Raw genomic sequence first — 25,960 nt, 5'->3', positions numbered from 1 at the left:
TCTCGCCCTAAAGCAAGGTCACCTGTCTGTCAGCGAGTACAGGGACAAGTTTCTGCAGCTGTCGCATTATGCCCCAGAAGATGTCAACACGGATGCTAAGAAGCAGTACCACTTTCTGGAAGGATTGGTTGATCCCCTCCACTACCAGCTTATGAACCACACTTCCCCACCTTCCAACATTTGATCGATAGAGCAATTATGACAGAAAGGAAGCGTCGGGAGATGGAGGACAGGAAACGCAAGATTGGTGGATCTCAGGTCAGGAGTAGCAGCCGTCCTCGCTACTCAGGCAACCCACCTCAGCCATTCAAGCAAGGTCACCAGCACCAGCACCAGCATTAGCGTCAGAACCAGCAATAGTAGTACCAGCGGCAGTTTCCTTAGCAGCAGCAGTAATATCGTCAGAACCACCAGCAAGGAGGAAATCAATACCAGCGTCAGAGCAACCAGGCAACTCGTCTTCCTGCCCCAGCAACCAACCAGAACAACCAACCAGCGCAAGGAGGAAGTCATGCGTGTTTCCACTGTGGGGAACAAGGCCATTGGGCGAATCATTGCCCAAAGAAAGCAGCTCAGCAGCAGCCAGCTCCCAATGCCTCAGTCAGACAGAATGCAATGCAGCCAGGAGGCAATAACCGTGGGCAGCCTCGTGCCCAGTATGGAAAGGTGAACCACTTGGAGGTCGACACGGTCCAAGAGACTCCAGGAGTGGCACTAGGTACGTTTTCAGTCGAGTACCATTCTGCAAATGTCTTATTTGATACTAGAGCAACACATTCTTTTGTGACTGCATCATGGGTAGAAACACATAATATACCAGTAGCACCCATGTATCCACCTATGAGGGTTAGTTCAGTTGGTGGAAGAACCCAAACAGATAGATTTTGCCCTAGTGCAAGAGTTCAAATAAGGGGGGGTAGAGTTCCCCGCTGATTTAATAGTTATGGGTAACCAGGATACAACTATAGATGTCATCCTAGGGATGAATTGGTTAACCAAGTATCAAGCCAGTCTTAGATGTGATAAGAGAATGGTGAAGTTAGTGTCCTTATCAGGAGAAGAAGTGTTAGTGGAGTTGGTCTTGTCTAGACCAAGAAAAGGAAGTTGTCACCAAGTCACCGCCCATATTGAAGAGATTAAACCAGCAGAGGCTATCAATGTAGTATCAGAATTCCCAGATGTGTTTCTCGAGGAGTTACCGGGTATGCCACCTGAAAGGAAGGTTGAATTTGCCATAGAGCTTATACCAGGCATCACCCCTATTTCCAAGAGAGCCTATCGAGTGTCCGGACCAGAGTTGGTGGAACTCAAGAAGCAGATTGATGAGTTGTTAGAGAAGGGCTACATTAGACCGAGTACCTCGCCTTGGGCAGCCCCAGTGCTGTTTGTGGAGAAGAAAGATGGCACGAAGAGGATGTGCATACCGAGCCTTGAATGAGGTTATTATCAAGAACAAGTACCCCTGCCCAGAATTGAAGACTTATTCGACTAGTTGAGAGGAGCCAGTGTGTTCTCGAAGATAGATCTGAGGTCAGGCTACCATCAGCTCAGAATCCGACCCTCAGATATACCGAAGACATCATTCATCACCAAGTATGGACTGTATGAGTTCACGGTTATGTCATTCGGTTTTACGAATGCGCCAGCTTACTTCATGTACTTGATGAACAGTGTGTTCATGGACTACCTCGACAAGTTCGTGGTGGTGTTCATTGATGATATCCTTATATATTCCCAGAATGAGCAAGAGCATGAGGAGCATTTGAGGAAGGTACTTCAGAGGCTACGAGATTGTCAGCTGTATGCCAAGCTTAGCAAGTGCGAGTTCTGGATCAGTGAAGTCCTATTCTTGGGTCACATTATAAACCGAGAGGGATTGGCTGTAGATCCAAAGAATGTAACAACTATCTTGGACTGGAAAGCACCAAAAGATGTCCGAGGAATCAAGAGTTTCATCGGAATGGCCGGTTATTATCGGCGTTTTATTGAAGGTTTCTCCAAGATTGCCAGGCCAATGATAGCCTTATTGACAAAGAAGGTTGAGTTCAAGTGGACCCCAGCATGCCAGAAGTCTTTTGAGACATTGAAGGAGAAGTTGACAACGACACCAGTACTAATTCTGCCAGATGTTCACAAGCCATTCTCAGTATATTGTGATGCTTTGTACATCGGACTGGGATGTGTGTTAATGCAGGAAGGGAGAGTAGTGGCATACTCGTCCCGACAGTTAAAGATTCATGAGAAGAATTATCCTACTCATGATCTGGAATTAGCAGTCGTGGTTCATGCATTGAAGACCTGGAGGCATTATATTTATGGGCAGAAGTGTGATATCTACATGGATCATAAGAGTCTCAAATACATATTCACTCAGTCAGAGTTAAACATGAGACATCGAAGATGGCTAGAATTGGTCAAGGATTATGAGCTAGAGATCCATTATCACCCAGGCAAAGCAAACATGGTTGCAGATACTCTTGGCAGAAAGAGTCAAGTTAATATGTTGGCCGCTTACCCGATGCCATATGAGCTAGCGAAGGAGTTCGACAGATTGAGTCTCGGATTTCTAAACAACACCCAAGGGGTGACAATCGAGTTGGAACCCACTCTAGAGCAAGACATCAGGAAAGGTCAGAAGGATGATGAAAAGATCAACGAGATCCGGCAGCTGATCATAGATGGGAAAGGCAAGGATTTCCGTGAAGATGTAGAAGGAGTGGTATGGTTCAAGGATAGACTATGTGTTCCTGACATCAAATCGACCCGGGAACTGATTCTCAAGGAAGCCCATGAGACAACATACTCTATACACCTTGGTAGTGGGAAGATGTACCAGGACCTGAAGAAAAGATTCTGGTGGTACGGTATGAAAAGGGAGATAGCAGAGTATGTGGCTGTATGTGACAGTTGTCAGAGGATTAAAGCAGAACATTAGAGACCTGCAGGGTTGTTGCAGTCGTTGCAGATTCCTCAGTGGAAATGGGATGAGACCAGAATGGACTTTATAGTCGGTTTGCCTCGCACTCATACTGGTTATGACTCCATCTGGGTAGTAGTGGACCGTTTGACAAAGGCGGCCCATTTCATACCAGTCAAGACCACCTACAATAGTGCGGTGTTGGCCGAACTATACATGTCTTGGATTGTGTGCTTGCATGGCGTTCCGAAGAAGATAGTATCGAATAGAGGTACTCAGTTCACCTCTCATTTTGGCAGCAGTTACATGAAGCTTTGGGCACACACTTGAAGTTCAGCTCAGCTTATCACCCGCAGACAAATGGTCAAACAGAGAGAACCAATCAGATTCTGGAGGATATGTTGAGGGCTTGTGCTTTGCAAGATAAGATAGGTTGGGACAAGAGATTACCATATACAAAATTCTCTTACAACAAAAGCTATCAGGCCAGTCTAAAGATGTCACCATTCGAAGCGCTCTATGGGAGGAATTGCAGAACTCCATTGCATTGGGACCAACCTGGTGAAAGACAGGTGTTCGGACCAAATATTTTGCTTGAAGCCAAAGAGAACATCAGAATGGTCCGAGAGAATTTGAAGGCAGCACAGTCTAGACAACGAAGCTATGTTGACACCAGAAGAAGTGAACTCAGTTTTGAAGTGGGAGACTATGTCTATTTGAAGGTGTCACCTATCAGAGGAACCAAAAGGTTTGGAGTCAAAGGCAAGCTAGCACCTCGATATATCAGACTGTACCAGATTCAAGCAAGATGTAGAGAAGTGGCTTATCAACTCAGTTTACCGGAGAATCTGTCAGCTTTACACGATGTGTCCCATGTGTCTCAGTTGAAGAAATGCTTAAGAGTGCCAGAAGAGCAGTTACCAACACAGGATCTTGAAGTCCAAGAGGATCTGACTTATATTGAGAATCCAACTCAGATTCTAGAGACAGCAGATTGGGTCACTCGGAGGAGTACCATCAGGATGTGCAAAGTCAAATGGGATCACCACTCAGAAGAAGAAGCCACCTGGGAACAAGAGGATGATTTGAAGGCCAAGTACCCTGAGCTCTTTGCTAGCTGGCCCTGAATCTCGAGGGCGAGATTCTTTTAAGGGGGATAGGTCTGTAACACCCTGAATTTGAGGGTATAAAATTTCTTTCTAATGATCACCCAAATTCATGTGTTACTCTTCTCTCTCTCACCCTAGGTTTTATCTCTCTCTAGATCCTCTCTTCCTTTTTCCCTTTTAGGTAGAATTAGCTTAAAGTTAAGGGGATTTAATTATTTATTTTTGCCAAAACATTATGAGTCATGACATGTTGCATCATGTTGAGTTTATTTATTCTTTGAAGTGTTACACATATTTGAATTTATTTGAATTTGAAACCTAATTTGAATTTGGAATTGAAAACCATATAGAAAAGAAATAGAAAAGGAATTAGAAAATCCAGATAAAAAGAAAAAGGAAAATCAGCCCAGCAGCCCAGCTCGGCCAAGTTAGGCCGCGCGCCCGCGTCGCGTGACAAGCGGGCCCCGCCTGTTAGCGGCGGCTTTCTCTCCCGCGCTCTCTCTCTCTTGCCCTCTGCCCATCGGGGCCGACCTGTCGGTGCCAGTTGCTTCGACCACGTGCGTCCCTCTTCTCTCTCTGTCTTGTGGGCCCGCGCTGCCAGGCGCTGAGCCGTTGCCCGCGCGCCCTCTTTTCTCTCTCTCTGCGCCGTGGACCCTCCCTGTCAGTTCCACCCTCCCCGCGCTCGCCGTGGACCAGCGCGTGCGCACTCACGTACGTTGCCGGATTTCTCAGCCACGATGCCCGCCCACGTGCCCAGCTCCCTTCTTAGAGCCCCGCCAGTGCCCGCACTCGCTCCCTCGCCTCATTTCGCACAACATCGCTCTCTCTCGCGCTCTGCCCTTGCCGCCGGAGACCTGCGCCCGCGTTCCCAACCATCTAGCTCGCCGGTGACCGCGCCAAGCTTCCCCGAGCTCTGCCCCCTGTCACACCCGGTTTTAGAAGGCAAACCGAATGCGAACCATGTACGTGCCAGGATCAGTTATTCACGTACACAGCAGTTACATAACATGGACATCATCACACAGTGCTCAAAATAGTATTAAGAAGGGAAATAGTCGATTACATCATACGTCTGAGACGTCCATATAGTTCTTACAATAAATCAAAGTGCGGAAAAGAAACGTAGATAACCGCGGCCTTCACAGGCAGCCGACTGGGGGTTGCCGCTAACCCACACCTAGAACTCGTCGTAGTCTCGAAACTCCTGGAAGTCTCCTTCCACAGCTTCATCTTCGCTTGAGCAGTGGTTGCAATGCTGACAACCTGGGGATGGGGGGGGGGGTTTGGTGTGTAGAGCAAGGGTGAGTACACATCAACATACTCAGCAAGTATCCTGTTTGGCTGTAGTGGACTAGCTTTATGTGGGGGTAAGTCAAGCAGTTGCTTTTAGTTGGTCAGATTATTACTTACTAGTAGAAAGCCAAGTTTTAGCATTAACCCAAGTTATTAACCCAAACGTACTCCTTTCCAAACGGAAAGAGTACCACTTACCAGCACCATAGTCATAACCAAAACCATCAATCTCATAACCACCTGTACCAAAGTATCTCTGATCAAGTACCACTAATCACTGGAGCTCCCTTGGCCGCTCATAACCGTGAGCACGGCTGATATATCAGTTTTCAAACACTCTGCAGAGGTTGTGCACTTTACCCACAAGCCGTGATTCCCATTCTGCCCGGAGAGAGCTACTCCCCATTGACCACTACCTAGGTGGCCTAGCAGGGCATCACTACGTAGCCTTTACAAAGATTCCCCGGGGCTGTAGCCACCCGTTAGGTTTCCTAAATGCACCGCACTCCTCCCCAAGGGGCGAACCCAAACTTGGCAGAGCGAGCCGCATACACCGAGCCCCATTGACGGCACGACGGCTAAGTGAACTACACCCCGGATCCTCTAATTATTCAGCTAAGGGCATCCCATTCCACCCTCATGGTTGCACTGTTTTCCCGGGCGGTCATCCATAGAACAGGTCCTTACGGAGAGGCACTCGAGAAACCGCTCGAGCCTCCTTGAAGACCACAAGTACAACATCATAATAAGAGAAGGGAAAACAGCGTATCATAGATAATCTCATCATGTTCATTGATTATAGTTGAGCAATAGCATAAAGCTAAACAGTAATAATCCAACCCAAATAGGTAAACAAGGACATGGATAACAAAAGCTAGTCAATCCTTAGGCATAAATGTGTAAAGCGGGAGGTGAATTAAATAATGAATAGGACAGAGATAGGTCAAGGGACACTTGCCTCCACCAACTGACTGCTGCTCAGGGGCTTCTCCTGCGAGTTCCTCGGGCTCTTCAACCGGATCGTTCTCTATACGAGCGCAAACATACATACATCCACATATTTAATACCAAAGAACAGTACACCATACAATAGAATGCAATAAGTAAACAGACGTTCCACGCGGGCTCGCGAGTACGGTTAAGAGAGAAAGAGGAAAAGACAGTCGAGAGACGATCACGTTACATGATTATAAATTAACCACTCGCTTAATAGAAGGAAATTTAATGTAGACACTATGTTTAGCGTAAAGTAAAGTCATGTTTCATGTCTAATTATTATAAGCAGGTGGAGATAAATAAAAGGATGGTCGCGCGGCGAGACGCGCGACAAAGCTCTCTAAAATTAAAAAGTTAACGACTCGTCGCACGACCGAGCACGCAACGAGACACTTCGCCTTAGTTACGAGGAGACGCTAAGTGTCGCGCGACGAAGCGCACGATGGCAGACGTCGACTAAACTGAGTCCAAAGTGGAACGTCACGCGAATACACACGCGACGTTACACCTTAAACAACCTGAAACAAAATGGATCGTCGCGCGACGAAGCGCACGACGCAACACAGGATAGAATCTGAATTTTAGACAAATCCGTCGTGCGGTGAAGCGCGCGACGCAACACGCTAATTAACAAATAATCACCGCAAGCGCGGGCGAGCGAAGATACGGTCGGGCGAGGCCGGGACGGGGAACGGGCGGCCGAGCCGGGGCCGGGGCGGTTGAACCGGCCAGGGGGCGGCCGAGCCGGGGGCGGGGGCGCGCGGGCGAGCGGGGCTCGCCGCGCCGCAGGAGGGCGCCGAGCCACCATGGCCGGCCGGGCCGAGGGGCGGGGCGGGCGAGCGCCACGCGCAGGGGCCGGGGCAGGGGCGGGCGCCGCCGCGAGGGAGGCCGGGCGGGGGCCGAGCGCCGCCGGGGAGGAAGGGGCGGGGCCGAGCGCCGCCGGGGAGGGAGGGGGAGGGGCCGAGCGGGGAGGGCCGAGCGGGGAGGCCGAGCGCCGCCGGGGAGGGAGGCCGGGCGGGGGGGCCGAGTGCCGCGCGCGGGGGGGCCGAGCGGGGGGGCCGAGCGCCGCCGCGGGGAGGGGCCGAGCGGGCGGGCCGGGGGCGGGCGCCGAGCGCCGCCGCGGGGAGGGGCGGGCAGGGGCACCGCCGCGCCGGGCAGGGGCGGGGATGGGGTCGGGCGCGGGCAGGGGAGAGGGAGGGCGCGCGCGGGGGGAAGAAGAGGAGGGAGAGGGAGAGAAAGAGAGAAGGGGAGGGGAGGGGAGCTCACCTCGGGGTCCAAAATCCGGTGATCGCCGTCTCCAAACCCTAGGGCACCATGGGGAGAGAGAGGTGGAAGAGGGAGAGGAGAGGTTGTTGCGCGGGAGATCCAAATGAGAGAGAGAGAGGAGGGGGGGCGCATGGGGGGGGGGGGGTTTGGGCGCCGGGGGCGCGCAGGCCGGGGCGGGCCGGGCCGGTTGGGCTGGGCCGGGCCACTTCGCGGATCGAAAACCCACGACGAGCGCGACCACTAAACGGAATTAAATCGCGAACCGAAATCCGGAACGGAACGAGACGAACATTCAACATCAGACAAAGAAATGTGCTTCGGCATGATGCAACACCCATGACACTTAGGTTTTGGTTTATACATGACACGGACACCCGTCGCTATACTGGTTTGAAATTGGGAAGAAGGAGCAAACGAGGAAAGAGAAAAGAGAGTAACGCCCGAATTTGGTGAGAGAAAAGAAGAAAAAAATTCTACCCCCAAATTCAGGGCGTTACAAACCTATCCCCCTTAAAAGAATCTCGCCCTCGAGATTCAGGGTTGGCTAGCAAAGAGCTCAGGGTATTTAGCCATCAGATCATCTTCACGCTCCCAGGTTGCTTCTTCCTCAGAGTGATGATTCCATTTGACTTTGCACATTCTGATGGTCTTCCTTCGGGTGACTCGGTCTGCAACCTCAAGGATTTGCACTGGCTTCTCAACGTAGGTCAAGTCCTCCTGGACTTCAAGACCTTCCACTGGCAACTGCTCTTCTGGCACACGCAAGCACTTCCTCAACTGAGACACATGAAAGACATCATGCACAGCAGACAAATTCTCGGGCAAACTGAGCTGATAGGCCACTTCTCCACGTCTTGCAAGAATCTGATACGGACCAATGTAGCGGGGTGCTAGCTTGCCTTTCACTCCGAATCTTCTGACTCCTCTGATCGGTGACACTTTCAGATAAACAAAGTCTCCGACTTCGAAACTCAGCTCTCTTCTTCTTGTGTCTGCATAGCTTCGCTGCCTCGATTGCGCTATCTTCAGATTCTCTCGGACCATCTTGATGTTCTCTTCGGCTTCAAGCAAAATGTCTGGGCCAAACACTTGCTTTTCTCCGGGCTGATCCCATTGCAACGGAGTTCTGCAATTCCTTCCATAGAGCGCCTGAAATGGTGACATCTTCAAACTGGCCTGGTAACTGTTGTTATAGGAAAACTCTGCATAAGGCAATCTCTTATCCCATCTGGTCTGATCTTGCAACGCACAGGCTCTCAACATGTCTTCAAGAATTTGATTGGTCCTTTCGGTCTGGCCATCCGTCTGCGGATGATAAGCTGAACTGAAATTCAGATGCGTGCCCAAAGCTTCATGCAACTGCTGCCAGAAATGAGAGGTGAACTGTGTTCCTCTGTCTGATACTATCTTCTTTGGCACACCATGAAGACAAACGATCCGAGACATATACAATTCTGCCAATACGGCACTGCTATAGTTGGTCTTGACAGGTATAAAGTGGGCTGACTTGGTCAGACGGTCCACTACTACCCAAATGGAATCGTAGCCGGCTCGAGTGCGAGGCAATCCGACTATGAAATCCATACCAATTTCATCCCATTTCCACTGAGGGATCTGCAACGGTTGCAACAATCCAGCAGGTCTCTGGTGCTCTGCCTTAATTCTTCGACAACTATCACACATAGCCACATGCTCTGTGATTTCCCTCTTCATTCCGTACCACCAGAATTTCTTCTTCAGATCCTGATACATCTTCTCACTGCCAGGATGAATCGAATAGGTTGTCTCATGAGCTTCCTTAAGAATCAACTCCCGAATGGATTGGACATTGGGAACACACAAGCGGTCTTTGAACCATATCACGCCTTCTGCATCTTCTCGAAAATCTTTGCCTTTGCCATCTAGAATCAGTCGTCGGATCTCACTGATTTTCTCATCATTCTTCTGCGCTTCTTTGATTTCGCGCTCTAAGGTAGGTTCCAACTCAACTGTGACTCCTCGCGAATTGTTCAGAAATCTGAGACTCAACCTATCAAACTCTTTGGCCAACTCATAAGGCATCGGACGAGCAACCATCAGATTGACTTGACTCTTTCTGCTCAAAGTATCTGCCACTACGTTTGCTTTGCCTGGATGGTAATGAATCTCCAACTCATAGTCTTTGATCAACTCTAACCATCTTCGTTGCCTCATGTTCAACTCTGACTGAGTGAATATGTACTTCAGACTCTTGTGGTCTGTGTAAACATCACATTTCTGTCCATACAAATAGTGCCTCCATGACTTCAGTGCGTGAACCACTGCTGCCAACTCTAGATCATGGATCGGGTAATTCTTCTCATGAACCTTCAGCTGCCGGGACGAGTAAGCCACAACTCTTCCCTCTTGCATCAACACACATCCCAAACCCGTGTAACAAGCATCACAATACACCGAGAAGGGCTTGTGCACATCAGGCAAGACTAGGACAGGCGCTGTAGTCAACTTTTCTTTCAGCGCTTCAAAGGCCTCTTGGCATTTCTGGGTCCACTTGAACTCAACTTTGTTGCCTAGCAACGCTGTCATTGGTTTCGCAATCTTCGAAAACCCTTCAATGAATCGCCGATAATATCTAGCCATTCCAATGAAGCTCTTGATTCCTCTAGCATCTGTTGGCGCTTTCCAGTTCAAAATGTCTGCCACTTTCTTCGGATCCACAGCCAATCCTTCTTTGTTGATTATATGACCCAAGAACAGGACTTCATTGATCCAGAATTCACACTTGCTCAACTTTGCATACAACTGGTGCTCTCGCAACCTTTGCAATACCATCCTCAAATGATCTGCGTGCTCTTCTTCGCTTTGAGAATAGACCAGAATGTCATCAATGAATACCACCACAAACTTATCAAGGTAATCCATGAATACACTGTTCATCAAGTTCATGAAGAACGCTGGCGCATTGGTCAAACCAAAAGACATCACTGTGAACTCATACAAACCATACTTGGAAATGAATGCCGTCTTCGGAATGTCCGAAGGTCGGATCCTGAGCTGATGATAACCTGACCTCAAATCAATCTTGGAGAACACACTGGCTCCTCTCAACTGGTCGAACAGATCTTCTATTCTGGGCAAGGGATACTTGTTCTTGATCGTGACCTCATTCAAAGCTCGATAATCAATACACATCCTCTTGGTGCCATCTTTCTTTTCCACAAATAAGACAGGGGCGGCCCAAGGCGAGGTGCTTGGCCGGATGTAACCTTTCTCTGACAGCTCATCAATCTGCTTCTTAAGTTCAACCAACTCTGGTCCGGATATTCTGTAAGCTCTCTTAAAGATGGGGGCGGTTCCAGGAAGAAGCTCTATGGCAAACTCAACTTTCCGCTCTGGTGGCATACCCGGTAAGTCCTTTGGAAACACATCTGGGAACTCGAACACAACCTTGATACTCTCAATTGGGTCTGCTTCACTGCTATCAACAGCTATCTGATAACAACTTCCTTTCTTTGGCTCAGGCGGGACTAACTCGGTCACCACTTCCTCTCCTAGTGGGGACACCAACTTGATGGTCCTTTTATCACAACTGATAACTGTCTGATACTTATCTAGCCAATTCATCCCTAGGATGACATCTATTCCCTGAGTACCCATTACTATAAGGTTGGCGGGAAACGCTATCCCCCTTATTTCCACACTTATATTCAAACAAATGCTATCGGCTCGAATTCTACCACCGGCTGAGTCGATTTGAATGGGGGTTGACATGGTAGTAATTGGAAGATTATGTGCTTCTACCCATGATGCAGTAATGAAAGAATGCGTTGCTCCAGTATCAAATAACACTTCTGCAATATGGGAGTCGACTGGGAACATACCTACTATCATGCCGGGGGTCTCCTGAACTGCTTCAGCCTCCAAGTGGTTCAGTCTTCCATGATTATAGCGCGGCTGAGAGCGATTGCCTGCTCCAGGCTGAGGCACATTCTGCTTTGCTGGGGCATTGGGGCCTGACTGCTGCTGGGCTGCCTTCTTCGGACATTGCATCACCCAGTGGCCTTGCTCTCCACAGTGGAAACATGCTTTGTTTCCAACCTGAGCTGGTGCTGCCTGATTGTTCTGCTGGTTTGCTGGGGCAGGAAGGCGAGGTGCCTGCTGATTCTGCCTTTGAAACTGACCTCCTGACTGATTGCTCTGACGGTTCTGGTACTGGTGCTGAGGATACTGCCTTTGGAACTGCTGATGCTGCTGAGGTGGACGCTGGTTCTGCCTGAACTGCTGAGGTTGATTGCGTGAGAAACGAGGACGACTGCTGCTTCCAGACTGGGGTCCACTAATCTTGCGCTTACGATCCTCCATCTCCTTACGCTTCCTTTCTGTCATGATTGCTCTGTCAATCTGGTGTTGAAATGTCGGGAAGGTGTGATTCATCAGTTGGTACTGCAGAGGGTCAACCAAGCCTCTCAGGAAACGGTACTGCCGCTTGGCGTCGGTGTTGACATCTTCAGGAGCATAGCGAGACAATTGCAGAAACTTGTCCCGGTACTCACTGACAGACGATAACCCTTGCTTGAGGGCCAGGAACTCCTCCTTCTTCACTGTCATCAGACCTGCGGGAACATGGTACTGACGAAAGCTACCTCTGAACTCTTCCCAGGTGATGGTGTCAGGGTGGGCATGGGTGGCGAGGTAAGACTCCCACCATGATTGGGCTGCTCCTCTCAACAGACGGGGACCATACAGGACTTTCTCCCTGTCATCACACTGAGCGGTATGCAACTCCCGCTCCACAGTGCGCAGCCAGTCTTCAGCATCCATGGGGTCAGAAGAATGAGCGAACATTGGTGGATGACCTCTCATGAATTCAGCACGCTTGTCTCTGGGCATCTGAGGCATCTGAGGCTGAGGTGGGGCCTGCTGCTGCTGCTGCTGCTGCTGAATGGCGGCCAGAGTCTGACCGATGGCTTGAACTGCCTGAGTCTGCATCAGAAACATCTGCTCAATGGACATCGGGGGCGGGGGCTGCAGGTGCTGCTGCTGGGGCACCTCCTCCTGTTGAGCGGCTCGCTCCTGCTGAGCACGCCTTCCTCCTCTGCGCCTGTTCTCTGACATCTGCAGAATGCAACCACACATCAGAACTGATCTGGCAAATCTTGCAGCATAAGAAAAGAGAATAGAATTCTTCAACAGCACTGAACAGATGAGCATCTTCACTGATCTCCAACACAGACCACACAGCTTCTCAGATAAAGAGGAGAGTGGAATAAAAGGTTTCCCAACTATATAACTAACTCCATTAACATAATAGGTAAACCAAAATGCAGGGGATACCCACACTCTGGTGACAGTCATTACAAAGATCCAAACCAAACATAGTTCATCATGACAAACATAAATGCACAGGATATAGCAAACTACCCTGTCTAACTAAGACTAACTAAAAGCGAGACTAACGCTAAGACTGAAGCTTCTACGTATATATTTCGTATTAATTACAAGATCCAACTCTAACGATCTATGGTTCTAGAGTTATCTTGGTCTTGCAGTCGGGATTGCCATAAGGCTGGTGTCCACGCTGAGGTGAGCGGTACGGGTGCTGAGTCCCAATGGGAGCGGGGGAACCACCATCCAAGTGACGACGTTCCGCGCGCTCAGCCCGCAGCAGGGCGATCTCAGCACGAGCCCTACTCAGCTCGTCTAATGCATGGTCCAGCTCCGTGTTTAGCACGGCGGCTAGGTTGACTGTGCTGCTCAACCTAGGATTGCCCTCACCGACAGGTGAGACAATCACGCCTCCTGTGCTGCCAGATGGACGGCGGGGGTAATACTTCAAGTCAAGACTGTCAGCTGCCCCACCGAAAACCGAGCAGTAGTGCGAAAGCGCACGCCGTGCAGCATCTTGCGTGGCTGCCTCAGCTGAGTCCCGCTCAGAGATAGAATAGTGCTCTGAACAGGCCTCTGCACCCTGGAGACTGTTCTCCGGGCAGCGCACCAAGCAGGTTGCCTCCCAGCGGTCCGGGTAGACCCCGCGACTATGCTGGTAGACCACACAGCGATACTCGACAGACCAAGTATGCCGGTTAAATGCCCGACGTAGCAGGGTGTCGAGCGCATCGTGGAAGTGACACCCGCGAGCAGCGTCGCGAGTGATGGGTCGAGCAACCCATCCTTCCGGCTCAAGGTTAGCAGAGAAGTCGGTGTCGTGGCTCGAGCTGTCGTCGCCATCTCCGTCGTCTGGGTCTCCTCCAGCAGCTACTCCAGAAGCTGGGGCGCCCAGTGGTGGTGCAGGGGGCGGCTCCAGAGGAAGCACAGGGGAGCAGCTCCTCACAGACTCTATCTCCTGCTGGAGCGAGAAGGAAGAGCCCTGCTGCTCCTGTCGTCGACGCTCCTGCTCCTCACGCAGGCGGTGGTGTAGTCTCTCCAAGTGGCTGGACTGTCCGGCCACGGGACGGCGAAGCGAACGCTCAGCAAGGCGGGAGGGTAAGAAGGGGATGACTGACTTTCGTGCAGTGTGTCTAAGTCGAGCCATCTACAAAAGACATCGCAAGCAAAAGGGTGAGAACAGAATTAATATGACCAGCAAATAATGAATCATAAGTAAATGAAGGATTAGAATAAAACATGATTTTCAGCAAGGTATATTATATAATAGAAGATAGGTTTGGTCGGTATGACCAACTTTTGAAGGGATATCAAAGTCAAGGCAGGGACAGAGGTCTATAGTCCTTAGAACGACCATTCTACTCTAGGTTAGCGGTCCTACATTCAGCACGGCTTTGATACCACTTATGTCACACCCGGTTTTAGAAGGCAAACCGAATGCGAACCATGTACGTGCCAGGATCGGTTATTCACGTACACAGTAGTTACATAACATGGACATCATCACACAGTGCTCAAAATAGTATTAAGAAGGGAAATAGTCGATTACATCATACGTCTGAGACGTCCATATAGTTCTTACAATAAATCAAAGTGCGGAAAAGAAACGTAGATAACCGCGGCCTTCACAGGCAGCCGACTGGGGGTTGCCGCTAACCCACACCTAGAACTCGTCGTAGTCTCGAAACTCCTGGAAGTCTCCTTCCACAGCTTCATCTTCGCCTGAGCAGTGGTTGCAATGCTGACAACCTGGGGATGGGGGGGTTTGGTGTGTAGAGCAAGGGTGAGTACACATCAACATACTCAGCAAGTATCCTGTTTGGCTGTAGTGGACTAGCTTTATGTGGGGGTAAGTCAAGCAGTTGCTTTTAGTTGGTCAGATTATTACTTACTAGTAGAAAGCCAAGTTTTAGCATTAACCCAAGTTATTAACCCAAACGTACTCCTTTCCAAACGGAAAGAGTACCACTTACCAGCACCATAGTCATAACCAAAACCATCAATCTCATAACCACCTGTACCAAAGTATCTCTGATCAAGTACCACTAATCACTAGAGCTCCCTTGGCCGCTCATAACCGTGAGCACGGCTGATATATCAGTTTTCAAACACTCTGCAGAGGTTGTGCACTTTACCCACAAGCCGTGATTCCCATTCTGCCCGGAGAGAGCTACTCCCCATTGACCACTACCTAGGTGGCCTAGCAGGGCATCACTACGTAGCCTTTACAAAGATTCCCCGGGGCTGTAGCCACCCGTTAGGTTTCCTAAATGCACCGCACTCCTCCCCAAGGGGCGAACCCAAACTTGGCAGAGCGAGCCGCATACACCGAGCCCCATTGACGGCACGACGGCTAAGTGAACTACACCCCGGATCCTCTAATTATTCAGCTAAGGGCATCCCATTCCACCCTCATGGTTGCACTGTTTTCCCGGGCGGTCATCCATAGAACAGGTCCTTACGGAGAGGCACTCGAGAAACCGCTCGAGCCCCCTTGAAGACCACAAGTACAACATCATAATAAGAGAAGGGAAAACAGCGTATCATAGATAATCTCATCATGTTCATTGATTATAGTTGAGCAATAGCATAAAGCTAAACAGTAATAATCCAACCCAAATAGGTAAACAAGGACATGGATAACAAAAGCTAGTCAATCCTTAGGCATAAATGTGTAAAGCGGGAGGTGAATTAAATAATGAATAGGACAGAGATAGGTCAAGGGACACTTGCCTCCACCAACTGACTGCTGCTCAGGGGCTTCTCCTGCGAGTTCCTCGGGCTCTTCAACCGGATCGTTCTCTATACGAGCGCAAACATACATACATCCACATATTTAATACCAAAGAACAGTACACCATACAATAGAATGCAATAAGTAAACAGACGTTCCACGCGGGCTCGCGAGTACGGTTAAGAGAGAAAGAGGAAAAGACAGTCGAGAGACGATCACGTTACATGATTATAAATTAACCACTCGCTTAATAGAAGGAAATTTAATGTAGACACTATGTTTAGCGTAAAGTAAAGTCATGTTTCATGTCTAATTATTATAAGCAGGTGGAGATAAATAAAAGGATGGTCGCGCGGCGAGACGCGCGACAAAGCTCTCTAAAATTAAAAAGTTAACGACTCGTCGCACGACCGAGCACGCAACGAGACACTTCGCCTTAGTTACGAGGAGACGCTAAGCGTCGCACGACGAAGCGCACGACGGCAGACGTCGACTAAACTGAGTCCAAAGTGGAACGTCGCGCGAATACACACGCGACGTTACACCTTAAACAACCTGAAACAAAATGGATCATCGCGCGACGAAGCGCACGATGCAACACAGGATAGAATCTGAATTTTAGACAAATCCGTCGCGCGGCGAAGCGCGCGACGCAACACGCTAATTAACAAATAATCACCGCAAGCGCGGGCGAGCGAAGATACGGTCAGGCGAGGCCGGGACGGGGAACGGGCGGCCGAGCCGGGGCCGGGGCGGTTGAACCGGCCAGGGGGCGGTTGAACCGGCCGGGGGCGGGGGGCGCGCGGGCGAGCGGGGCTCGCCGCGCCGCGGGAGGGCGCCGAGCCACCATGGCCGGCCGGGCCGAGGGGCGGGGCGGGCGAGTGCCACGCGCAGGGGCCGGGGCAGGGGCGGGCGCCGCCGCGAGGGGAGGCCGGGCGGGGGCCGAGCGCCGCCGCGAGGGAGGCCGGGCGGGGGCCGAGCGCCACCGGGGAGGAAGGGGCGGGGCCGAGCGCCGCCGGGGAGGGAGGGGGAGGGGCCGAGCGGGGAGGGCCGAGCGGGGAGGCCGAGCGCCGCCGGGGAGGGAGGCCGGGCGGGGGGGCCGAGCGCCGCCGCGGGGGGGGGGGGGGGGGGGGGGGGCGAGCGAGGGGGGGGGGGCGAGCGCCGCCGCGGGGAGGGGCGGGCAGGGGCGCCGCCGCGCCGGGCAGGGGCGGGGATGGGGTCGGGCGCGGGCAGGGGAGAGGGAGGGCGCGCGCGGGGGGAAGAAGAGGAGGGAGAGGGAGAGAAAGAGAGAAGGGGAGGGGAGGGGAGCTCACCTCGGGGTCCAAAATCCGGTGATCGCCGTCTCCAAACCCTAGGGCACCACGGGGAGGGAGAGGTGGAAGAGGGAGAGGAGAGGTTGTTGCGCGGGAGATCCAAATGAGAGAGAGAGAGAGGAGGGGGGGGCGCATGGGGGGGGTTTGGGCGCCGGGGGCGCGCAGGCCGGGGCGGGCCGGGCCGGTTGGGCTGGGCTGGACTAGGTTGGGCTGGGCCGGGCCACTTCGCGGATCGAAAACCCACGACGAGCGCGACCACTAAACGGAATTAAATCGCGAACCGAAATCCGGAACGGAACGAGACGAACATTCAACATCAGACAAAGAAATGTGCTTCGGCATGATGCAACACCCATGACACTTAGGTTTTGGTTTATACATGACACGGACACCCGTCGCTATACTGGTTTGAAATTGGGAAGAAGGAGCAAACGAGGAAAGAGAAAAGAGAGTAACGCCCGAATTTGGTGAGAGAAAAGAAGAAGAAAATTCTACCCCCAAATTCAGGGCGTTACACCCCCGAGGTGAGACGCCTTTGCCCATGCTTAATTTCCCTAGTTTCGCTCTGTGCTCGGCCAATTTTGGCATCGCCGGTGCTCGACCGTGGCGGTCCACCATGCTCGCGCGGTGGGCGGCCAATTTAGCCAGGTCTAGTTCCCCGGTGTAGGTTCCTGTGTCACCCCTGCCCCTGCTGAAGCTTTCCCAAGCCTTAACACGCCTCAAGCCCCCTCCCTGTGGCCGGAATGCCTCGCTAGAGTTCCTCCGGTCCGCCTGAGGCCTTCTCTCCGCCGTACTCCCCTCTCTGCCCTCAGATTCGTGGCCTTTTCCCCGCCATTGAGTTCGCCGTGGCATCCTCTCCCTCTCTGCCCAATCCCGGCGACCTGGGGACCCCCTAGCACACGCCTGCCTCAACTCCGGCGACCTCACCGCCACGGAGAGGAGCAGCGCCACCCGCAGTCGTTCGTCCCTCTCTGGTCTGATCTCCCCCGTCCGATCTTGATCGCACGGCCTAGATCGCGGATACCGCTTCGCGCACGCGCGCCCTACGCCCCTGGCCCGCCTGTTAGTGCCCGTGTTCCCTGGCGCTAGGCCCGTTCGGTCAGTGCGCCCTCCCCCTCCGTCGCTGACATCCCCTGGCCCGCTTATCAGCACTCGCCCGCCCGCGCGCGCTCTCGACCGCAGATCTAATCTCGGCCGTCGGTTTCTGATCTAACGGTTAGAATCACCCGATACCCCTTCGCGCGGTAGTTTTACTAAAGAGATCCTCGGTTTGTTTAGAATCAACCCGCCATCCCTGGTTTTCGCACGCAGGCCCCTGTAATCTTGCAGATTGAACCCTATACTTTTAAATATTGATAGAACTAGACCTAATTTCATATTTTGAATTCCCAAACTTGTTTATTTCATATCTTTTTCATATGAACTCCAAATTTGGTGATTCAAATTACAAAATGTTCATAGGATTATTCTCTGTTTAAATAAAATAGTTTCATTTACTGTCTGCACATTCTAATTTTTATGATTAAGTATGAACTAATGTAGGTGTAGATTTATTTATTTAATAAAATAAATAAAAGGAGAACCCTAGAGATTTAAACATGTTTAATCTTGTGAGATTAATAATGTGTATTACATGAAATCATCTCTGTTCTAATTTTTAGGTCACAATAAAATAAATTGAACTATGTTATGTATTTGTGAGTAACACTTAGAGAAATAATAATCTATTTTCAAATGAAGTTAGTTTATGTTATAGTTTATGTTATACTTTGATCTTATTATTCCTTATGTAGTATTGTGTCTTTTTAAGATGTATTCCTATGTTTGTACATGTTTGGTGTGCTGTTCATTTGTACTTTCCAAATGTATTGAGTGCATGTTCGCTTTATTTAGACAACGAGCAGTCCGAGGTTCCTGAGTGTGTTGTTGGAGACCTTCTTGAGCAACAACCTGGTGAAGTCAAGTGTCCTCTAACCTATTATGTCCTACGTACTTTATAATCTATTGTCCCACATTACATTACTTAAACCTAAGGATTGACTAGTCTGTATTTATCTTATCCTTGTTTACCTTTTGGGTTATCATGGTTAGCATTTTGCTATTGCCTTAACTCTAATCAATGAACATGATGTGAACATTTATGATACAATATTGTTATCCTGATTATGTTGATGATCTTGTGATACTCTAGGGGGCTCAGGCCTTTTTCTTGAGTACCTCTCCGTAAGGACCTGTTCGTGGAGTGACCACCCGAGATAATAGTGCAACCATGAGGGTGGAATGGGACGTCCTTAGCTGATTAATTAGATGAACCTGGGTGTGTAGTTGGCTTTGCCGGAGGGCCGTCAATGGGAGTCGGGGCATAGTGCTCGCTCTGCCGAGGGGGGGGGGGTGCAGAGGTTCATTCGATTTGGTTTTGTTAGTCACCCACCTTGGGGAGGTGTACTGCGTTTGTACGACTGGCGAAACCTAACGAGCAGTTATGCACTAGAGGAGTCTTTGTAAAAGCTACGTAGTGTATCCCTGACCATTCACCTCGGTAGTGAAGATCGGGTCTGTACAACCCAGGCTAGAAAGGGATCACGACTCGTGGGTAAAGTGTGCAACCTCTGCAGAGTGTTAGAAACTGGTATATCAGCCGAGCTCACGGTTAAGAGCAGCCTTGTGATCCTCTTTGATTAGAATAACTTTGGATACTTATATGATGATGGTTAACAATGATGTTATAAATTTGATCTCTGGTATTTCCTCTTTTGAGGAGTACTTTTGGGTAATAACTGGGTTTATTACTAAAACTTGGCTCTACCAATAATAATAAATACTTGACCAACTAAAAGCAACTGCTTAACCTCAACCCCACATACAGCTAGTCCACTTTAGCCAAACGAGACATTTGCTGAGTACGTTGATGTGTACTCACCCTTGCTTTACACACCACCCCCACCCCAGGTTGTACCCATTGTACTCAGTGCTCAGGAGGTGATGCTGGCAACATGGAGGACTTCGAGGAGTTCTACGACTACGACGAGTTTTAGTCTATCTTATTGGCAAACCCCCAGTCAGCTGCGTGTGTAGGCTTAGCATCTACATTTCGTCTCTCCGCACTTTGATATTTATGTTAAACATTATGGCTATGTATTAGACTCTGTGGATGTCTCTGACACATGTATTCAGCTCTCTTAGGATTACAACATATGGTGGAGTCCTCCTCTATTTATAGTGCAAAGTTAAGGTTTTGGTTAGATGGGCCATATGGGGCGTCAGGGCCCAAGACCAGTTTCTCAACAGGGCCGACCTGCTCAGGGAACCAGGTCGATGGAATTCTAGTTGAGTTTGTTGTGGTTGGGCCCGATTTGGTCAGAGTGATTGGATCAGGGAACTCTGTTTGGTATGATCTGGTTGGAGTGACTCGATTGAGAAAGTAGGTTGGATTTTTTATGGTTTAGTCCGAACTAGTCGGGTTGACTAGGTCGTGGTTGCCTTGCTCGAGGGTCGTCCTAGGCCATACAAAGTTCTTATTTGTTAGAATGGTTTTTTGTGTTATCTTAAAACTATTGCTTAAAATTATTAGAATAATTAGAATAAAGTAATTAGAATAAAGTTAAAGCCGTTGCTTAAAATTGTTTGAGTAGACCTGTTGAGACATTATTATCAACAATTCCTGATAAAAACAGACCCACTTCCTCTGATCCTCTTCAACCCACCCACCGTGGGTTCGTCCAGCCTTCCGGCCTTCCCCCCCGGTGGTCATCACATCTCCCCCAATTCGCCGCCCCCTCCGACCTCGCCGTACTCCTCTCGCTCCGGTGAGTCCAGATCCGTCTCGTCGTTCGTGATTCATGTGACTTATGTGCTTTTTTCTTTCATTCCTTAGGGTTAATCGCTGCTGTCTTCTGCAGTTGAAGTAGCCTCTTCATCTGCTCGCCGCAGTTCGTCCGTTGCCCATGTGAGTAATCCGATATGATGATTCACCTCCATCCATACTCTGTTGCTTGCGTTCTCCTCTCGCTGATCTGTATCCAAGCACCGTGCGTGGATCGACCGGGTTCCCGCTGACGATGCTCGGATGGTCGTGCCTCTAGAAATTCGTGGATTTACTTCCTGACAAATCCGTGAATGCTTGTTTATTCCCTGAGAAATTCGTGGACTCAATGTAGTGGATTTGATAGACGAGCATGAGGCGCGTTGCTTATTGGTGCCGAACGTTGAATTACTTGTTGCTGGGTCTACGGCATTGACAGGATCGTCAGAATGACGCATGGGTCACCACTCACCAAACAAAATGTTGCATCGGCTTTGTCTATGTGTGGTTCCTGATGTTTGTGTTTGTGCCATTGTTCTTTGTTGTGAAGTGTGAATGCTTTCATCGGTACTGATCAGTGTTCTAAAAACTGTTTAGACGTTAGGAAGAAGGTTAGTCAGCTTGTAGCATCTAGTCAGGATTATCCGATGGCCAGTTATTAGGTGTTAGGCACAAGAGTGGTGTGTAGGCAGCGTATGAAGTAGTTATTAGAACAGATGTGCTTATTCTAGTTTCCTTCCATTGCCTCTAATTGTTATATTCACTACTAAAAGTGACACTCCTAATAAGCTTCAATTGTTCCTAGATGCTTCCTCAACTCTATCTCCATTCAGCACAGTTTTTTTTGTTAGAATAGTTTAAAAGCAAGTTGTTAATCCTCTGAATTATGTGAACCTCTTTTGCCAAGCTTGACATGGAACAAGTGTTAAAATAGATTTGGTTTCCATTGGTTGGCAATCAGCATGTCGTTTGTGTTGGTCACTTGTTCTCAATTGCTATACACAGTTGAAAACAAAGCAACACAATGCTAAAAAGGTAGTTAACCTTCGTCCTCGAATAGTTACCCCTTCGGGATATTCCCTTCGAAGACGAAGGTTAAACTTTACTTAAATGAATCATACGAAAGTATAAAGATGAAAACACAAGAGATATACAGAAGGTAAACATGTTGACTCATCTCAGATTGTTTTGACACTTCATTTCTTCCTTCGCACGTAATAAGTTTTCAATCGTACCTTCGGCTCCTCGGTGTAAGCTAGAGCGAATGTATTCTGGAGAATGAATTACACAGTGCAATTATCCAGCCTCCAAAAATGTACTTTATGCAGTGCACTGTTCATCTATTTATAGGGGAAAGTACAACTTCATATAAAATTACAAGCATGTCTGCAAGACCGATTTACAAATAGTGCGTGGGTAATAATGTCTTCTGCCTCTAGTAATAGTGTTGTCATGATGAAGCTAACATCTTCGTCTTTCTCCATGTCCTGCTCCGAAGGTATTTAGCGTCGAAGCACCTGCGACACTTAAGGATATATTGACAACAATAGTTAAATGTGTTTTTGAGGACCTTCGAAAGACGAAGGCCTCCAACAGTTTGTAAACCAAAATGGTACACATGCTCTTTGGTTTGATGTTCGATAGCTTAGTGTATTTTTGCAAGTGTTGTTGAAAATGTTTTCGTGTGCTAAGAGGTTCCAGAAAACTCCATCTAGAAAAGCAAGCTACTTGTATCGTTTTTTTCAATTAATTAACAACATGTGTTGATGCTAGATGGTAGTTGCCCTTTTTTTAATTTGATTTCTTGTTGTAATCTCTGCATCTTGCGTTGTGTTACAGGGCGGATGAGGAGGTAACTGATCCAAAGGCGTTCCTAGAGGAACGTTCAAAGGCTAAGTGTGTGTCGCAGTGGTATGAATATCAGGTAATATAATTCTATATCAGTTTTTGGTTCTTCATTTTGTATTGGCTGTTGCTTGTTTGCGTGCGAACTTGATTAATTTATCTGTATAAATGATACGTCCTATAAACTTGCTAGAACATGGTCTAAATATGAAGAGTGTTTTTGGACTTCTGTTGAAATCTTTATCTGTTGTTTTTGTTTAAGTCAGGTTTCTCTTGGGATATACTTTTGAGCCAAGTTTGTAGGTCAAAATATGGTCTGCTTGTAACCTTCCCTAGAAAGAAAATCTGTTTATATTATATTTCTGTAGATTTTTATACTTTCTCAATGACCTTTGGAATAGAGAGTTCTATTATTTGTTTTAGCAACTATATTTTGCCCAGAGAATAGTAGTATTGTATAATGTAAAAGGTGGTGAGTAAATGTGGTGAGGCTACTTTGGACCCCCACCTGGTTACTCAGTGAGACAACCCTAACAAAAGCTAATATTTTGCCGAGAGAATAGTCATATTTTACCGAGACAAGACTTCCTCCCGCAAATGTGGTGAGGCTACTTTGAACCCCCACCTGGTTACTCAGTGAGACAACTCTAACAAAAGCTAATTAAATGATCATGATGAACACTTGATGGTGAATCTGCTAGTATAATTCACAGATAATATATCTTAATAGTAAATATATTAATGTATAGTAGTGGTTGAAGTCTTATAAGTTTAGCTCAGCATTTAATGGTTACATATAAGTTGGACCAATGGTGTAATACTAGTGGCCACCTTGTTCTGTGCTCATGTTGCAATTTCACAATCCTAGAACTTCATTTTTTTGCCTGTTTAATTTCAAGAAATTCTCCATGTGTTATTTACTAGTATAGATTATGTTATCTTTGGCTGTGATACTGGAGTATGAGCTTATGAGACATACGTTGTGCACAGAAATGTGTTAAGAGGATTGAGAATGACGAGACTGGGCACAAACACTGTACCGGCCAGTACTTTGATTACTGGAAATGTGTTGACAAGAATGTGAGTGCTTCTTGCTTATGTATGGCCATTTACAAAAATCTATTAATCTTGTTGATGTGGCCAGTACTTAGTTTACTGAACAGTATCTTGTTTTGGTTGTTGCTACTATGCAGGTTGCAGAAAAACTCTTTGAGATGTTAAAATGACAAGAAAAGTTTTCCCTACTTCAGTTATCCACCCAAAGTTGGTAATAATTGTATCACTTGTGTGGCCTATAGACTATTAAGGCGCTCAATATTTGTTAGAGAAGTTTTGCCACTTGGGTAACACAAATTTTCCACTGCCAGTTTGCATTTCATTTCTGCTACTAGTATTGAACCAGCAGGTTTCCTCCTGCATTGTTGGATAAAAAATCCATCGAATATTTACAAGATTGTGGCTGATTATTAAATGCTGTAATACACCTTAATTGCTTTTACGGTGTATTTTGAGGAGCACATAGCAAATCATTTGGGTCCTAAACTTGGATGTGTCGGAATAACATTTGTACATCACTTCTAGCTGGTGGAAATGATTCATCATGAGCAGAAGTTTGTAGTACTGCACTGGAATGAAACATTGGCACAGCATAGCTTTTGTCCAGATGTGAGTTGATACGTGGATGCTGTTATGAGCAGAGCTTGTGGCTATATATTACAGCATCTCTTGCATCCTTTTTGTTTGTGTGTTTCCATCAATGTATGTTTACTGGCCATTGTATATGGAGTTATCTGGTCATTTTGTTGGGGTAAAATCTGACGGAACATCTTTTTTCTTCTTTGCGATCGAGTGGTTTGGTTAAGTTCATCATCGCTTTGTGCTTGTCTCATGTACTGTTTGCCATGGTTGGTGTGCTGTGCTGTGGCGACAATTGACAACCTCAGTCGTGATCGAAATCTCTATCACCCGACGTGGAATGCTAAATTGGTTATCTCCTGTGCCTGCCACAAATTTGTTGGTACTTTCTAAGGGAGTGTTTGATTTAGAGATGGCAATGGGTACCCGCTACCTGAAACCCAGTGGGTTTTTGCTCTATTAGGTTATGGGTTTGGGTCAATTTCTCTACCCATGGGTTTGTTAATAGGTTCAAATGGAAACCCAACGGGTACGTGGGCATGGGTTTGTTCTTCCACTACTCATACCCGCAAATCCATGGGTTTTTAAAACCCGCTTTAAAATCAACATTCCTTATAAATATGTCTCATAATATTATTAATTGAATATGTTCTAATTGAAATAAACTTCATGTAACAAATTTTAGGCTAAAATTAGTTATCATTTGTTCCTTTTATGCTAGCTTATTAATGTATTGATTGTCATTTATATGATGAATTATTTTTTATGTTGATGTTAGTGGGTATGGGAAACCCGTTGGATACCCGAAACCCGCATGAGTATGAGTTTGGGCAAAAATTTATACCCGTCATGAGTATGGGTTTTTTAGCGGGCGTATGTTTTCTTCGTGGGTATGAGTTTGAGCAAGTAATACCCAATGAGTTTTTACCCATTGCCATCTCTAACTTTGGTTAGCGGGTTGACTCGGGTTGAATAGGTTCAACCCACAACAATTCGTGTTTGGTTCAAAAGGCTTGCGGGTTAGGTTAGTTCTGGGTCGAAATACTTATTGAAAATGTGGGTTCTAGTGATTCTTCAAAACAAGCGAACCATTTCGACCCACTTCCTCTCCACCCTCTTGTCACACATGCCTTATCCACTCGAGACCAGCATAGGAGCGCACCAGCCTGTTGGGATGAGGGACCCTGTCGGCCTACCCTCCGACGTTAATCCATCGCCGGTCTCCCATCGTTAGTCCTTCGTTGGCCTATCCTCCGATGTCGGCGTGTTCTCGAGTAGGCACAACCCGCGGGCCTTGCTAGTGCTGTCGTCGAACAGGTAAAGGTCAGTGTTCGTCACTGTCTAGACAAGCCTGCTAGTGATGACAAATATTACAAATTCACTGAAATGCATCTTGATGTTGTTGGGATGTTTCTTTAATTATGACTAAAATGTAACAGTAAGACCTCGTCACTAAAAATTTACGACTTAGTCAATAATGGCTTTAATTTATTTATATCTTATGCTTATGGATTCCTCAAATATTAAAATAGTGTCAGTTTTTTTTATTTTGAATGATATCATCTTATTGAATTAAAGATATCATCATGAGTGTGATAATATGACCAGAAAGGTGACCATATTCAGTTCATCCTTCATCACGAAATAAACAAGAGATGATGCAGCTCTAACCCACTTTAACCCTGT

At 48.1% G+C, this 25,960-nt stretch overlaps 1 protein-coding gene across 2 annotated transcripts; it reads left to right on the top strand.

Annotated features, from left to right (window-relative positions):
* The first annotated feature begins 20,237 nt into the window (after positions 1 to 20,237).
* LOC100277290 (uncharacterized) lies at positions 20,238 to 24,369 on the top strand. Of its 2 annotated transcripts, none has more exons than XM_035966846.1 (5): positions 20,238 to 20,798; positions 20,867 to 20,938; positions 22,634 to 22,718; positions 23,630 to 23,719; positions 23,833 to 24,369. In XM_035966846.1, coding segments are annotated over exons 2-5 (210 nt in total). In that variant the 5' UTR covers positions 20,238 to 20,798; positions 20,867 to 20,936; the 3' UTR covers positions 23,866 to 24,369. The 2 variants fall into 2 exon arrangements, with proteins under 2 accessions (XP_035822739.1, NP_001352023.1); NM_001365094.1 differs by having other exon boundaries at positions 20,640 to 20,798; positions 20,892 to 20,938; positions 23,833 to 24,288.
* The last annotated feature ends 1,591 nt before the right edge of the window (positions 24,370 to 25,960 follow it).

Source organism: Zea mays, chromosome 4, assembly GCF_902167145.1.
Source record: "Zea mays cultivar B73 chromosome 4, Zm-B73-REFERENCE-NAM-5.0, whole genome shotgun sequence".
Taxonomy (NCBI): domain Eukaryota; kingdom Viridiplantae; phylum Streptophyta; class Magnoliopsida; order Poales; family Poaceae; genus Zea; species Zea mays.
The sequence above is the reverse complement of the archived record's forward strand: the minus strand, read 5'-3'. Positions and strand labels throughout refer to the sequence as shown.

Excerpts from the sequence above, each read along its gene's own strand:
- LOC100277290 (XM_035966846.1), top strand. Across the intron at positions 22,719-23,629 it reads CGCAGTGGTATGAATATCAG|AAATGTGTTAAGAGGATTGA; the intron begins GTAATATAATTC and ends CGTTGTGCACAG. Across the intron at positions 23,720-23,832 it reads GGAAATGTGTTGACAAGAAT|GTTGCAGAAAAACTCTTTGA; the intron begins GTGAGTGCTTCT and ends GCTACTATGCAG.